The sequence below is a fragment of the Epinephelus moara genome, chromosome 20 (assembly GCF_006386435.1).
Source record: "Epinephelus moara isolate mb chromosome 20, YSFRI_EMoa_1.0, whole genome shotgun sequence".
Taxonomy (NCBI): Eukaryota; Metazoa; Chordata; class Actinopteri; order Perciformes; family Serranidae; genus Epinephelus; species Epinephelus moara.
In genome coordinates this window covers 13,356,854-13,372,197 of record NC_065525.1, presented here as the reverse complement: position 1 = coordinate 13,372,197, position 15,344 = coordinate 13,356,854, and the positions used below count along the sequence as shown (strand labels likewise).

The window sequence follows — 15,344 nt, the reverse complement described above, 5'->3', positions numbered from 1 at the left end:
CACATGCACACCCAACATAACAAGCTCCTCTCAGATGACTTTGTGCTCCTGCAGCTGCTAAATTCCTGCAAACTACTGGCTGGCCACTGCAGCTGAATTACAAGTTGAGTGTTATCTGACTTAAGCTAGGCTGCTTGACACTCCTGCCTTTGTCTTAGCATTATGCTTAGCATTACAAACTGAGTACACTGCATGTTAGCCATTTGAACTACGGAAATGTTCCTTCATCATTCTGTTCCTTACCTCACCTGCCTTGGTAAACTTTCTCTGTCCTTGTCCTTCTACAGCTTTATCACAGTCTTTGATTTCATAATGGTACATATTCTATTAGTAACTTATAAACGCCTTAATAGAAATACTGTAGTTTTACCTTTTGGATTTATTTGAAAAGGTTGACACCACTCTCATTCGAGATTGCATGGTAAATACTAGAGCACTCAGAGAGCGCAGACCTCCGCCAAGCAGCTGGGATTTCCTGTCATTTTATTATTTTATCCACTTCGCTTCAACCGATCACCACCAAAATTTTATCATCTGTTCCTTGTCCCATTATCAACGGGAAAGTTCATCAAAATCCGTTTAGAACTTTTCGAGTTATTTTGCAGACAAACAGACCAACGCCGGCGAAAACACAACCTCCCTGGCAGAGGTAATGAAGCTACAGTCAGGAGATGGTTAGCCTAGCTTAGCATAAAAACTGGGGCAGCTAGCCGGGCTCTTTCTAGAGGAAACTAAATCAATCTACTGCACCAGAACCCCAAAAGCTCACTTATTAACACATTTTATGTACTTCGTTCAGTCTGTAGAATAACTGTAACAACAACTTATGACATTAAAGGGATATGCCCTGAACTACTACATTTTAGCCAGGAGCTTGACTTCCTTGTTGGCTGTTTTCTGTACGTGTTCATTATTGAGCTTTGAGCTTCTTGCTGGTAAGAGGATTGCCTTGCATCACTAAGAAAGCCAATCAGTGTATTTCACAAAATGTTTCCTTTAGGATACTTGAACTGCAATTCCTCACATCAGTGTTAAGCGGTCTTTTATCTATCTATCTATGCATTCTGCCTATTGGTGATGCTCAGGGTTTTTTAGAAGAGCAAGGATCTGCGAACACATGCATAAATCAATTACTGGAACCCGGCCCCCATAGTCTTGAACCAATCGCAAATAACAACCTACTTGCTGTTGGCAATATTGTATGTCATTTCCAGTGAATACCACAATATAAAACATGTGTTTTCTGTTTAAAAAGTACAAATGTAGGAAGCCGGCAAGTACTCACCATCTTTTAATTAAGTGTCTACATCTTAAGTATGATCTTGAGTGCACAGCTGATCTGGTATATGGTTTCTTTATATAAATGCACAGCTGATAGGTATAGTGGTTTCTTTTTTATGACATTACAGAAGTACATATTTAACTGATTCAGTGTGGACAGAAATGCTTGCTTGCTTGGTGTTAGTGTTAGGCTGAGATAATCTCAGAGGATAATACTTTTACACTATGACCTGGGATATTTAAATGTCTGACTTCAACAGATTTCCCTGGTCCAAAACTATTTAATGGAAAAAGAAAGACAGAGAGAGGGGAAACAAGGTGGAAGGTGGACTATTGCACAATGTTTCTTTAAGTTATTACTTATTAAAAATGTTGCTTTTTTACTTAATGACCCGCCCGTCTAAATTTATTAGCAAGCTTAGCTGAATCGCCCGACTACCCGCAGGGGGGTCAACCCCATATCATTAGCTCCCATTAGGTGAGTTTTGTTTAAGCAGGAACGTTGCTCTAAGTGGTGTCATCACAACAAATTCAGCAGAAATGCACACCATAATTAGTGTATCATCATGAGAATGTTTCTAAGTGTGTGTGCATGTGTTTTACAAAGTAGGCTAAGTGAACACAGTGACATACTGTAGGTGTCTGAGTCTGCACCCGACAGCGAGAGACTGTCTGCACTATAAGTGAGCCAGACTATGCCGAGGCAGCATATCATAAATCACAGGATAGAGCAATGTTAATTTAAGCCTGTGTCCTCTGTTGGTAGGAACACACCGGGGCTGTAATGAATGTGCATGTTCTTGTCCTGAATACCCAAACATGAGATGCTGTGAAGCTCTGGAGACGAGGCACAGCTTTAACTGGAAATCTGAAGTATTAGGAAAGACTGGAACTATTTGAAATAACTCATGCTGTTATTATTATTATTATTATTATTATTATAAAGATCATACCCAGGCATATATTGTCTCTGCATGTCTTGTCTTAGAAAACAGGTAAAATTGAATGAACACTCCCATCATCACTAGAAAATTCAGGGTAAAAATCCGTTTTTAACAACCCAATTTACACATTGACATATTATGTCAATGTTTTCACGGTTCTGACCTTAAGGTTGTGGCTCTGATTAAGCAGTGGTCATTTAATAACAGCAGTCAGTCCACTCATTTGGGTTTAATTCAATCCCAAATCTATCTCAAATACTCCAGGTGCCGTGTGTACACACAGTCTGGCTATGGCTGAAAAGGACACTCTCCTTTCTCCTCTGGCTCCATTAGAAATAATTATCTCCCATCGATCTCTCAAACCCTCTGTGGAGCACTAACATGAGCTTGTACTGTCTCAGCCTTCAACTGTCTGTCAACAGTCTGTGTGTGCATGAGGATGTGTGTGATGTGCACAACCCAGGTCTGTGCAGTACACTGTTTGACTTGTGACAGCCTTCTAGAGTTCCTTTAATTCTGTAGGTGGCTTGTCCCAGGACAGCAGCAGAGCGTGTCTCCTAGTGGAACTCTAGGAGAGGCAGAAAAGCCCTCTTTGAGCAGGTCAACCACACAGGGACCTGTAATGGTGAATGCACAGATAACCGGCCACCCAGTGTAACTCTGCGGCATGAGAAAACCAAGCCGTCAGTATGGAGGCTACCACAGCGGAAAATTGTGTCCAGTAAAGCGTGCAAGGTGGGGAGAGGATGTGACAGTGAAGACATGCAATCCTAATGAAAATCAAATCCAGTCAGCTCGCTCCTCAGAGAATCTGTGCAGCTGGAAGCCTATAGCACAGCTGTACCACCCCTATAGCTGATAAGAGAAGTGAAGTTCAGATAATGAGCAGGGTGGAGGCTAACGCTATAATATGGGTGCAAATCCCTGTGGTCGCGTGAAGACTTCATATTGCAGTTGACAAACAGCCTTGCTTTTAATGACAACCATTCATTATTTCAGTCACTTGAATTAGTCACAGCATGCGTGTGAGGGGGCGGATTCAGCATCTCTACGGAAATCACTACACTCACCTTGCCGGTCCTCAGCCAAAGCCACAGAATCGTCTTTGCCTTCATTAGTGCTGCCTCAGCCTTCCCATGAGTTTCACAGCACAACCAACTTCACCAAAAGCCCTTAAGTGTACTTGCAAATGGCTATCCAAGCACTTATCCAAATGGATTGCAAGCTACGTGCCCTAAACTGTATGTTTTAATTACTTCAGGTCTGCAGGACGAATTCCGGCATGGATCACCCAATGCAGGAACTCAATGAGGTGGTCTCCAGGGACAGAGCCAGACGTTGCAAACATTCGGGGCTCAGCCCAAACTTGGGGGGTCCTTGGGGGAAACCTAGCCTATTTTTTTTAATACTATGCTGAAGTAGAGTTCACAGACCAAATGTTTAGCTGACAAATCCGCTACATTTCAATGCGTGCCACAATAATCTGTGGTGCTCTATCTGCAAATTAAGGTTCCCCATATTGCCAAGTCATGTGGTTTTCAGTACTCTGAACTGAATATTTGGCTGACAGAAGAACATTTACTCGACTGTATTATATTAGATTTCTTAATAATTTTGGGGAAACATTCAGGGCTGGAGGCCAAGAAAGCCCAACCACCTCAAACCCCACCCCTTGTTTTGGAAGAGTCTCTTGAGATCAAAGTGTAAGCAAATAGTAGGCACAAATGAGTAGGGATACAAATGAACAGCACATACAATTCGAAGCTTATGGGCAGCTTATACACCCCCTTGCTAGTTATGGTGATAGGCTGAGTACAAACACAAGAAAACACAAGACAGGGTGATCAAAGAGATCTCTGTCTGATCTCAAAACCCGTCACATCTGTCTTTCAAGCCATAACAATGTTTCATTTCCCCCAGAAATAGCCTGTGGCCTCTTAATGACTAACACTCCACTCAAGCAGGCCTTTTGTCTGTGGCATCTGAGCAACGGGAAGAAGTAGCTTTGTAGCTGAGAATCCTTTCATTTCGAATAAAGAAAGCTCTTTGCTGTGTGTACATATGAAACTGGAATGCATTGAAAGTGTCAAATATAGCAGCTCTATAACATTCCCTGGCCTAAATATTGCATAAAAGTAACATCAAAGTGAGGATCATCAGGACACAACTCCAAGTGAGTTCAAACAGCTTCACAGTAAAGTAAAACCAGTGCACAGAACTGTCACGGACGAGGTCATTACCAACCCAATGGCATCCTCCTTAGCGTGGCTTTTTTCCCCCACTTAATTCTTTTTGCCCCATCATTTAATTCATTTGTAAGCTCAAAGCCTCGGACCTGCCCGCATTAATATGAGATAAAACCCTGAATGGTGGGTGACATTAATTGTGTCTAAAGGAATTCAACTGAAGTGGCAGCCCTCTCTGTCAGTGGCAGGCAAAAGTTGGCTCTCTCTCATTCCCCCACATGCTGACATCAAAAGCAATAAGTGGGAAGAGCTATTCTAATTGCCTTGAAGCGACCTGCCTGCGTAGGCACCAATATAGTGCTTTGTGTGCTCTCTTCAAATGAGTCCTCCAATTCCTGTCTGTTTCTTGACAGTCAAGACCAGGGGTTTAAATGGCCACTCTACCTCTGCAAAGCACCTTTGCATAAAAACACTTTTACCAGGGACCATGCTGGCATAAATGCACCAGCAAACACTCACACAAACACGCGTACACACTCACACATGCACACACAGAACTTAAAAACCAAGTGGATATGAGTGGCAATTATCCTTGACAACCCTTCAAACAATATCTGGCATTTTGTCGCCATCTAGGCAGCAGGGGCGGTACTGCACACATCAGGGCAGACAAAAAAGATTGATTTTTTTTTTTTCTTTTCTCACAGGTCAAATATGTCTCCCGCCTGATGTCTCCTGCAACACTGAAGCAGGGATAATGGAGGATGGGAGCTAACAGACGGGGAGAGAAAGGTCAAAAATTTGATGTAAAACTGTTGTAACCCCGTCTCGTGTGGATTACCAACCAACTGGAAAGAGAAGGAAAAGGCTGGAGACACATTCAGGAGAGAACCAGAGGAACTGCAGAAAAGGAGGTGAGCTGATGAAAAGAAAAATGGGTAAAGGAGTGGAGTAGCAAAGAGAAAAAAAGGATAAAGTGAGTAAGCTGGAGTGATTTCTTGTAAAAGTCAAGAAGACCTTCTCAGCTATCAGTTCCGTTTAACAGCAGAGAGGGATTTGATTACTTCAAAGACACTTGCTGAACACGGAGTGAAGTGGAAAACCCCAGAGTCATGTTGGGAGAGAATGAAAAAGTAGGGCTGACGCCTTCAAACATACACATCACATGCTCTGAGAGTGAAGTGGCACATCATAGAATCGGTTTTCTCCGGAGCTTTAAAACCAATGTTAAAGTCAAGGTGATGATACATCTTGTATGATTATCCAACTTTAAGAACATATGAAGTGTTTTGAGCTACCTTGATATCCGCAACAAAGGTGCAGCCTTGTTTATCCTCTAAGATAACGCAGTATTTGATGTGTTTCTCCTAACGCTAACCTTGAGACCAGTTACGAATCAACTGGAAAATGGCGCATTCAAAACAAGTGTCAACAAAGAATTATTATGGGGAGGAATTTAACAATCACAGCGGATTAGGAAGTGAGAAATGAGAAGCTTTATAAAGTACATCGGTCAGCAGAAAGAGGCTACTTGTGTGTCTCTGTGTACACTGTGCGCATGTGTGTGTGTGTGTGTGTGTGTGTGTGTGTGTGAGTGCGCATTAAGAATGCAGCCCAAACAGCATTCATGATTAATCAGCATGATGCAAGTCTCTGCCACCAATTAATCGTCTATTCCGTTAGCTATCTTTGTGAACCAAATTTGTCTGTTGCAGCATGTGATACACAAACACAAATTCACATGACACATACAGTGCACTGCAATGTAAATTCAACACCTGAATTAACACCTTTGTATCACAGTCTCAACACTGAAAATGGTGAGCATTATAACACTGAATATGATAAGCATCATAAAGCCGGAATTCATTACAGGGCTTACATGCTGCATTGCATGAGACTGTACAGCTGTTCCTGTTCTTCTGTTTCTTCAGTTTATATTTTCACTACTCTACCGCAGAGGTGAGACCGAGTCACTGATTTGGAAGTCACAGTCTCAAAACTTTGTACACAAGTCCCTAGTCAAGTCTCAAGTCAGGACTCACAAGTCTCAAGTCAAGTGCCAAGTCAAGTCCAAAATCAAGGCTCAGAAGTCCCAAGTCAAGTCTCAAGTCCTAAACTTTGAGTTTTGCTAATACATACTAAATTAACAGAACTCGTGAATCCTTTCTAACATTTTTTTTTATTTGTTAAAACAAGTTTGTTGGAAGTTGTTGCATCTCCATCTGTAATTTTCAACCTGCAAATTCTGTATACTGCAGTTTGTTTTTGTGGTGACCAGCGCATAGTTTTTGTATGCAAATAGAATTATCTGTGGTATAATTTTTTTCCAACTGCCGCTCAGTAACATAACATTAGTTCTCTACGGTTCCCTCCTGCAACTTAACTGAGTCCGTTTGGACTGGTTCAAACAAAGTGGATGTGGGGAATTTAGTGTCAACTTGCTGGGAATGATTCGATTTGGGGAATTAAGGGAAATTAATTGATTCGTGGCACACTTTTTAAATAACACACTTTATAATTTTTGGGTTTAGGGGAAGATATAAAGTATTTTCAAGTCAAAAGGCTCAAATCTAAGTGAAGTCACGACTCATTGCTGTTAGAGTCCAAGTCGAGTTGCAAGTGAATTTGTCCTAATATATGTGACTTGAGTCCACACCTCTGCTATACCTTAAAACTTCTTAAGTGTACAGTTGATTGTTTGACGACCTAAGCAGATCTTGTGCATGTTTAAACTTATTTTCCCATATCGAAGGTTTAGTAAGTTGAGTCACCACTTTCCCCTTATTCTAAGCAAGGAAAAACTCCAAATTAGTATGCCAGAGGTAGACTAATCCATAGGGGACAGTGCAAGGTAAGCATACAGCAGGCCATGCATTGCATACTCTCAGCTGAGTGTTCGGATGTACACTCAGAAATTTCTAGACCTCATTAAACTCTAAAGTTGCCAGCCTGAAAAAAAATCTGCATTGAGGACCTCAGAGAGAGCAAGAACTCCAAAAAAAAAAAAAAAAAAAAAAAAAAAAAGTGTTCATCTAAATTTGTGTGTAAAGCCTAATTGGGGCTAGGTCATGTTTAAAGCTTGTGGTGTTGTTTCCCCCTGAGGTGCTTATTACAGCACAGTGGATAACTGTTAGCATTTTGAATTTTCCTCCCCAATGCTCCATTTAGTTTGATAAGTGCAAGTAAATATGAGGGAAGGGAAAACAGAAGCCTGTTTCTTTCTGAATAAGAACATGCAGACAAGAACACCAAGGGCTTTGAATTATATCTATTTCAAAACACTCTTTGCCTATCAATTTAGCTACCTTGTGGCCAGGGACGCAGTGCTATCGCTGAACACATCTATCTGCAGCAACACTGACCAGCGAGCGACTCACCCACCAATACACTCATGAAAAATAGATCAAGTGCAGCTGGCAGAAATCTCCATCACCCTCTTTTGACCCTGTGGCTACAATTAACAATGCAGTCAGTGACGAAAATGTGCTAAACGACTCTTTTTCATGACTCAAGTAGGCTCTGCAACACATCTATTACCTTAACCAAATGAAAGTGCATCACACCAACAATGGGGCACTGCTCACTGAAAGGCTAGAGCAACTTACAATATCATCACCCGCTACTATCATCAGCGACTACTCTTGTGGAAGAAATGGGACCCCGCAGTACCAGCCCTTTTACATGAATACTCCCACTGTGCTGCTGGCGGCTTCACACACTCCGCGGCAATAGAGAGGAGTCATCGCAATCACGGCTGAAAAAAGAAACTTGTGCCTCCTGCCAAACATAGGCCCAAGCTTGTGTGTATGTGTGTGTGTGTGTGTGTGTGTGTGACAGAAAAAGAGAGGGGAGGACATATCTGGATGTTTGTGAGTGTGGCAGAGAGACAGACAAACAGAGTGGGTGAATAGCTCATGAATATCTGTAATGTGTTACAGAGAGTGTTTGTCAGAGCGGATGGCAGTGGAGGAGGAGGAGGCACGGGCAGGGAGATGGAGAAAGTGAGAGACAAGGGTACTGTGAACCATGTCTCTCTTCCTCACACACTTTAGGTTTTGAATGCAGTAGTCGAGGGATTGCTTTTTTCGGGTGGGGATACGCAGCTGAATTTCTTTCAGACGCTATCTCTACCTGGGTATCTATTATGTCTCTTTGTCTCTCTGTCACTTATTTTATCTTTGTGCTTGTTCGTCTGCTTGTCTGACCACGAAACTGACAAGAGGAGAACAAACTGAGATGAAAGCGTGATCAACTGGAGGGACAGCGTCGCATTGTGCTGCCGTGTCCTTCACACATGCTTACTGAGGCCTTTTGTGTGTGTGTGTGTGTGTGTGTGTGTGTGTGTGTGTGTGTGTGTGTATGTGTCTTCTCTGCTTTTTCCACCCACTAAAACTCATCAGTACTCACAAATAAGCCATTAATCCACTCTCCTAGGATGCAGGGTTTTCTCTCTCTCTTTTTTTTTCTTCACTTGGCACATTTCACGATTACACCACGCAATGTCCATTGGCGTTTTGCATAATTAGGCCACTTATATCAAATGCAGGCAGATTCTAATGGAGCGCTAAGGGGACATATTTACTTTAATTACTACTCTCACTATCTCCATCCCTCCCTCTCTTCGTCCTCTTCTCATCCACTCCCTTCCTCAGGAGAGTGGGGTGGCGACGTCAAGGGAGAGAAGATTGAAGAAGACTGTGTTTCGCTCAAAGGTCACACCCTCCCACAGCGGAGTTAAGATAGCGTTTGACCTTATAGCCCATTACAGCGCAGTGCTGCTCAACCACACTCACTAGGGAACACGCTGATAAATAGCAAAAAAAACTCTGTTTCAGACTCTTACATTTAAAGAAATGTCTGCGCAAGTGCACTAGTTTGCACTTGTGTGGTCAGGTGTGCATGCATGTGCGTGTGTAATCACTTACAGGAAGCTTTTAGAGTTAGATGGTTTCTATCAGTAACAGCTGACTCCCAACAAAAGAAAAAAAAATCTCTGAAGAGCACTGTAGCATCACAACTGTGGTTGGCTGTGTGCTTTCATACAGGAAAAGGCGCAGATAAGTAGAATGTGAAGGAGACTGAAACCCCAAAGCCCCACACGAGAGAGCCTATTTGCCAGTCGATTGTTAGAACCACAGTAACACCAGGGTACATTTAGACAGCAAAGTCTAGATTGGTATTGGGCTGCTTTCAATTGAGCCATTTCATGCTCTTTTTATTCCGAGTGTTTGTGTGCCACTGTCGGCTGTTAAAATTGCAAACCTCTCTGCAATTTTTCTGAACTCTAAGTCTTTATTCCAGCTGCTCGTCCACAGGAGCTAAAACTCCAGAGAGCAGCGTGAGGGGAGATGACGAGGGGAATGAGAGCAGAGCAAGAAAGGGTGACGATGACACTGTGAACAGCAGAGAGAAAGGCAGAAAGAAAGAAATCATCCTGTCTTAATGACTGGCATTCCTCATTAGTGTCATCATTAGCTTCTGTGGCTTGTCATAGTCTTGCGCCTTAACCAGACTCCATTGTAAGAAAAAAAACAGCCACTAAAACAGCACAGGGTAACAGGGGTGGCAGGTTTGAAAGGACATTTCACACAAACCTCCTTGGGAGATACAAGGTCAGCTGAAGGTCGGCTTTGGTGGGATGATTCATTGTAACTACTGATAGACATGACATGTCTCCAGCTGTACACTTACACTGAGCATCCTTCATTATCCTCTGCAGAGGTTAATGCATAAACCTTGTATGACTGAACAATAAACCCATTGGAATATATGATCAGAGAGCTCAACCTAGAAATAGAAAAAAAAAGATTAAAGGATGCTAAACACAGCATGGGCCTCTATTGAATGCGTGTGTGTGTTCATATTTCCAACCTGTTGCTGCTCTCCTGAATAATAAATGACGCTTACATACCAGGAATGGCCGTGTCCTCTCTTTTTGATAATTCTAGATCAATGGGCTGCCTCCAGGAGCAAGTGGGGGACACAGACCGGAGGGGGGGAGTCAGGGAGGACAAAAATTAAACAAAGTGTGGGTGTCTGTGTCAGGCATCGCTGGGTGTGTATGTGTTTGTGTCACCACGAAGGTCAGCCCTCTTTATGACTAACAGTACACCATGGCAACTCTCTGCCTCCAGTGCCACACTTGAATTTTTTTTTTTCTTGACACCACAACCTGCCCTCCTCTCTCTCTACCTGTCTCACTCTCTGTGCTTGTAGCGGCTTAAACAGGAACTTTAACAGTCCGTTGGTCACCGCGCCCATAAACGTCCATGACAGCAAATCTTCCCACAGACACGCCCAGGTGCCAGCCCAGAATTTAAACTCTGAGTATAACTGTCATCCACCGTCTACTGGTGAGACAGAGAGAGAGAGTAAAGTGAGAAAATGGCGCTGAGCATTTTGAGGCAATAAATGGGGGGATTAAGGGTTGGTAAATCACATTAATTAAGGTAAAAGACTGGTTTCACGGGGTGGGAGGATGTGAAACAGAAGAAAGCTAAGAGGGGGGGAGAAAAACAAATATATACGTGACAGACAAAGGAGGGGGGGGGAAACAGGGAGCAGGAATCAAAGTGGGAAAAGAAGAAAAAAGAAGGAAAGAAAAAAAAACCTTGCACCTGCAGCTCCCAGCTGTGCTGTGCTTATTCTGAATCATTGCTCCACCCGGAGAGACTGCTTAGTGTTTCATTTGGAAAACAGGGATTTATTGCCAAGGAGGGGGCTGCTACTGTGCCCATATGTGGGTGGGTGTGTGAGGGGGGAGGTGTTGGGCGGTGGGAGGAAGGTAGGACTGTATGGCAGCTTTTTTGTGGAGAGGAACTTGGCTCCCTACCTGAACATCTATAAATAAGATCCCACACACTATAATACACTCTTAGATATAAGAGCTACCTAGAACCATATAAGGTGCTTCAGCTTGGCCCCATAGGAGAACCCCTTGTGGTTCCTGGTAGAGCCTTTTATAAAGGTTTTATAAAGGTGCTACCCTGAGCCCTTCCAGATGTTTTTCTGAGAACCCGACAAAAGTTTATACCTAGAACCATTTGTGAAAGGTTCCACCCAGACAGAGAACTTTCCACCTTCTAAGGCCCTGATCACACATAAAGCGCTTGCCGGAGGCGCCATTTTGTAATTGTTATTAATGAGAATGAAGCTTTTTGCTTGCGGTTTTTGCATTGCGACGCACCTGGCATTATTTTTGTCAGCACGCTCTGAACTCCTCGAGTTGAAAAAGCGTCAGCTCAAAGCAGAACAACACCCTACGTCATCTCTTTTTCGTGATCTTTTTTCCCGTTGTGCAATCAGATGTTTTGCGAGGCGGGGCTTCTGTGGTGGCAACAACAACAGGTTTACAGTTGGCAAACAATGGAGGAGAAACTGGTGGTGGCAATTGCTGGAAACCCAGAGCTATACCGCCCGACAGTAGACAGCAGGTTGTCAAACTGCCCCAGGGTCATCCTAAAATAGGCCTGGAAATGGCAATCTTCGAGGCAGAGCTCCTGGACCAGATACTAAGTACTGTCAACTGAAAAAAAATAAAATAAAAAATGATAGATTGATTACATGGAAAGGTTAGAATACCAGGACGACTCGACTGCATTATCTATAGATCTTTCTCCCACTAATCATGATTTTAGTTTAAAAGGTTAGCTTGGGGACCAAGGGAACCACATCCAGCAGTCTAGGGCGTCATGAGGCTCCTAAAGGGCCAAGGCTGATGTGGTTCAGTGGAACCCACAACACTCAATGTTCCCAATTGCATTTTAGTGGGTAGAGATTTCAATAAATCACTACGACTTGGGGTTCTTTGCTATTTCAGTGCTGCAGTAGGGTTGGGAGCGGAAACTTGGTTACAAATTAGAACCAAATACAAAACGCCAAGTGGCAGCATTTTCTGCAGACCATGTGTTATTGTATGGCATGAAATGATAGAAAAGATATTAAATACGGCAGAACACAAGTAAAGTGACTTGATTAAGGGGATTCCAGATACATCTACATTTGAAAACAACATTTGAAGCACAGGTAAACGTGAATATTTGAGGGTGGGGATCTTTAAACACACATGTTTTAAACAACCTTGAAGAACTCTTTCTTCCAAAAACTTAATGAAACACTTAGTCTTACAAAGAACCCTTAAATATCCCTTTCTCCTTCTTCAAAAAAGGGGTTCTTCTGAGGCACCTGGTTCTGGGTACAAACTTGGCCCTTCAGGAGGAATCCTAATTTCTAAGAGTGTATGGTGAGAGGGAGAGAGGGACATCCCAGTGATTGTGAGAGGGGAGAAAGCACTTGTAATTTTCATGTTCTCATGTTGGATACAGATGTGTTTGCGTGTATGTGTGTGTTTCTAAACAAGCTGCATCACTGGAGGGCAAAACATATGATTAATGTATTGCATTAAAGCACCTTATCCACTTCAGGGATTCATATACATGTGGGGTTATTGAAAATATTTACAGCTACTGCTTCTGGTGAGACAGCCAGAGGATAGAGATTCCCCCGTGGAGCTGGTTCAGCCTGTAAATCAGCCCGCCAGAAGTACAGGCCAAAGGACAGCCAGCACCATACATCTCACCTGCTACAGATTTGGCACTGTGTTTGAGTGAGTGTGTGTCTTTGAGTGAACTTCCACAGCAGCAGGCGCACTGTGTGGAAATGCGAGAAAAATCTCTTGGTTTTGTAGGCATGTTACCAGTCTCTTGATAGGGTTAGTGAATAAATCTAGTCAATGGAAAACCTCCCCAGTGTGTGTAGTAAGGTGGGCGGTGTTTGTGTGTGTTTCTGTGTTCAAGAGGGGGCAGGTCCTAATCAATAAAACACAGAGCTAAATAATTTCTTTGTAGGCACTATTAGCCTGAATCATGACCGCCTCAGATCAGAAGATCGAACTACAACGTGGAAATGAGCCGGTGGCTTATCCAATTAAAAATGAATAATACACAGCAGAAAATGTGCACTAAGCCTACACAGGTCAAACAAGAAATACCAAATGAGCTGTGTTGTCTGCTGCCTTTCAAAACATCCTGCAGGAGAAGGAACCAGAGAGGGGAGAGGGAGCAAGGATGAGAGAGGAGAGCGAAGCAGCACAACAACACAGAGTTTCCCAAATGAGCTGTTTGCCTGCCACGCTTCGGGGCTCTCCCATTGTTGCTGTGTTTAGGAATACTCTCAGCTTGGTTATTTTAAAATTAGCTGCCACTTAAAACTTTTGCAGCGTGGCAGGAGAGGTGCCACCATCATTAGAGTAAGTACACAGTGATGACTCTAATGGTAATTTGCACTGATCTTGGAGGGAGTGTGTGCTTTGCTTTCTGTCTGCCTGAAGGGATCAGAGGTCAAGGCAGCTGGTGAATCTCTGCAGCTGGATCCATCTTTGCACAAGGGCACTTCAGCATTGTGATCTGAGCTCTTCAGTTGGGGATATTCATGCCAGAAAGTGGACAAAAATGTTGTACAGAAGCATCAGATTGAGCAGCCTTGATGCTGCCCTTCTCCATTTAAATAGTCGTCTAAAGACTTGACTGGCAGACACAGCTGTTCCGAGTTACCTCTCTCCCTCTCTTCCCATATTAAAGTCAGATCAAACGGGCGAGTGCCTCTATCACAGTGGGAATTAAGCCTTTATTAAATATCCCGAGAGAACCCACGTCTACGGAGAGCAATAGACTGAGTGAAATACCCAGAGAGACGCCACAAATAACACAGCAGAGCGGCCAAGTTAGTTCTCTGCCTCTCTGACACCCCCCACCGCCTCTTTCTCTCCTTCTCTCTCCTCCTCCTTCTCTCTTCTCCTTCATCCGCCTGTTTGCTTCCCACACACACACACACACACACACACACACACACACACACACACACACACACACACACACACACTCACAAGCCCAAAGAAACGCTCAACTTGGTGGCTGAGCGGAATATAGATGCGACTAGAGACAAGAGCCGAAGCCGTGATTTGCACATAGACATAAGATACACCCCTGCGCTCTCTTTCCCTCTGAGCCCCCTCTTCTCCTCCTCCATCCTCTGTTTCTCTCCCCTCTTCCTCTCTTTCCTTCTCTCTCTCTTCTCGACAAAATGTGAAAGGCATTCCCAAAGTGTGCGACCACTGCAGGTCCACATCCGACACCCTCTGTCCCCCTCCAAAAAACACTCAGTGCCACGAATGACAGCCATGCGCACAGAGGGGACTAAACGGGGATAAACTTGCTCTTGGCACGGCACGGACCCGGTTTGGCAGTGCAGGTGACTGTGTGGCTGTGTGTGTGTGGTACATGCAGACTCGGGACAAACTTAACAAGCCAGCTTTGCGCCAGGAACACAAGAGTGAGACCAGACGGATGCTCAAATAAAAAAGAGAGAGTCGGATCGCTCTCAGTGAGATTGTCCCCCCAAATCCAACACTCTCTTTGACGCACACACACGCATCTTTCCTCTCTTACCTGGGGGACGAGGAAAGCCAAGAGGATGCGGACTCCAATCTCCATGGTCGGGGTTCAATTTCTCGCGGTGTGAAACAGAAACAGATTCAAGACAGGGTGATAAAGGCTGGGTCAGCTCTGCTCATAATTCCACTGTCCAAGCGCCGGGAGAGAGGAGGAAAGCCTTTCGCCGTGAGCCGCCAGCTGCCAACTTCCCCCAAATACAACTGCAGTCTGATCAGCAAAGCATTGGATAGTGGAGCCGAGACCACAACCAATAGATTTATGAGGAGGACAGAGAGAGAGAGAGAGGGGGGAGGCGGAGGAGGTGAGACGGAGGGAGAGGGGAGTGGTGGTGGTGGGGTGAGGAGGAGGAGGAGGAGGGAGGGAGGGTCGTCTCTATCTAAGTGGAGGGTCAGCATCACTAATTTTTTGTTGCGCACGAATTTAGACGCCACCAATTATTTGGCGGAGTTTGGAGTGATCGGCAGGTGCAGCAGCAGGTT

General features: G+C 43.9%; 1 protein-coding gene across 1 annotated transcript in view; it reads right to left on the bottom strand.

Annotated features, from left to right (window-relative positions):
- cdh13 (cadherin 13, H-cadherin (heart)) overlaps positions 1-15,088 on the bottom strand; it is a 456,544-nt gene extending 441,456 nt beyond the window's left edge. Inside the window, exon 1 of the mRNA XM_050074237.1 lies at positions 14,860-15,088. Coding sequence (XP_049930194.1) covers positions 14,860-14,904 — 45 coding nt within the window. The 5' untranslated portion in view covers positions 14,905-15,088. The remainder of the gene's footprint in view (positions 1-14,859) is intronic.
- Between the last annotated feature and the right edge of the window lie 256 nt (positions 15,089-15,344).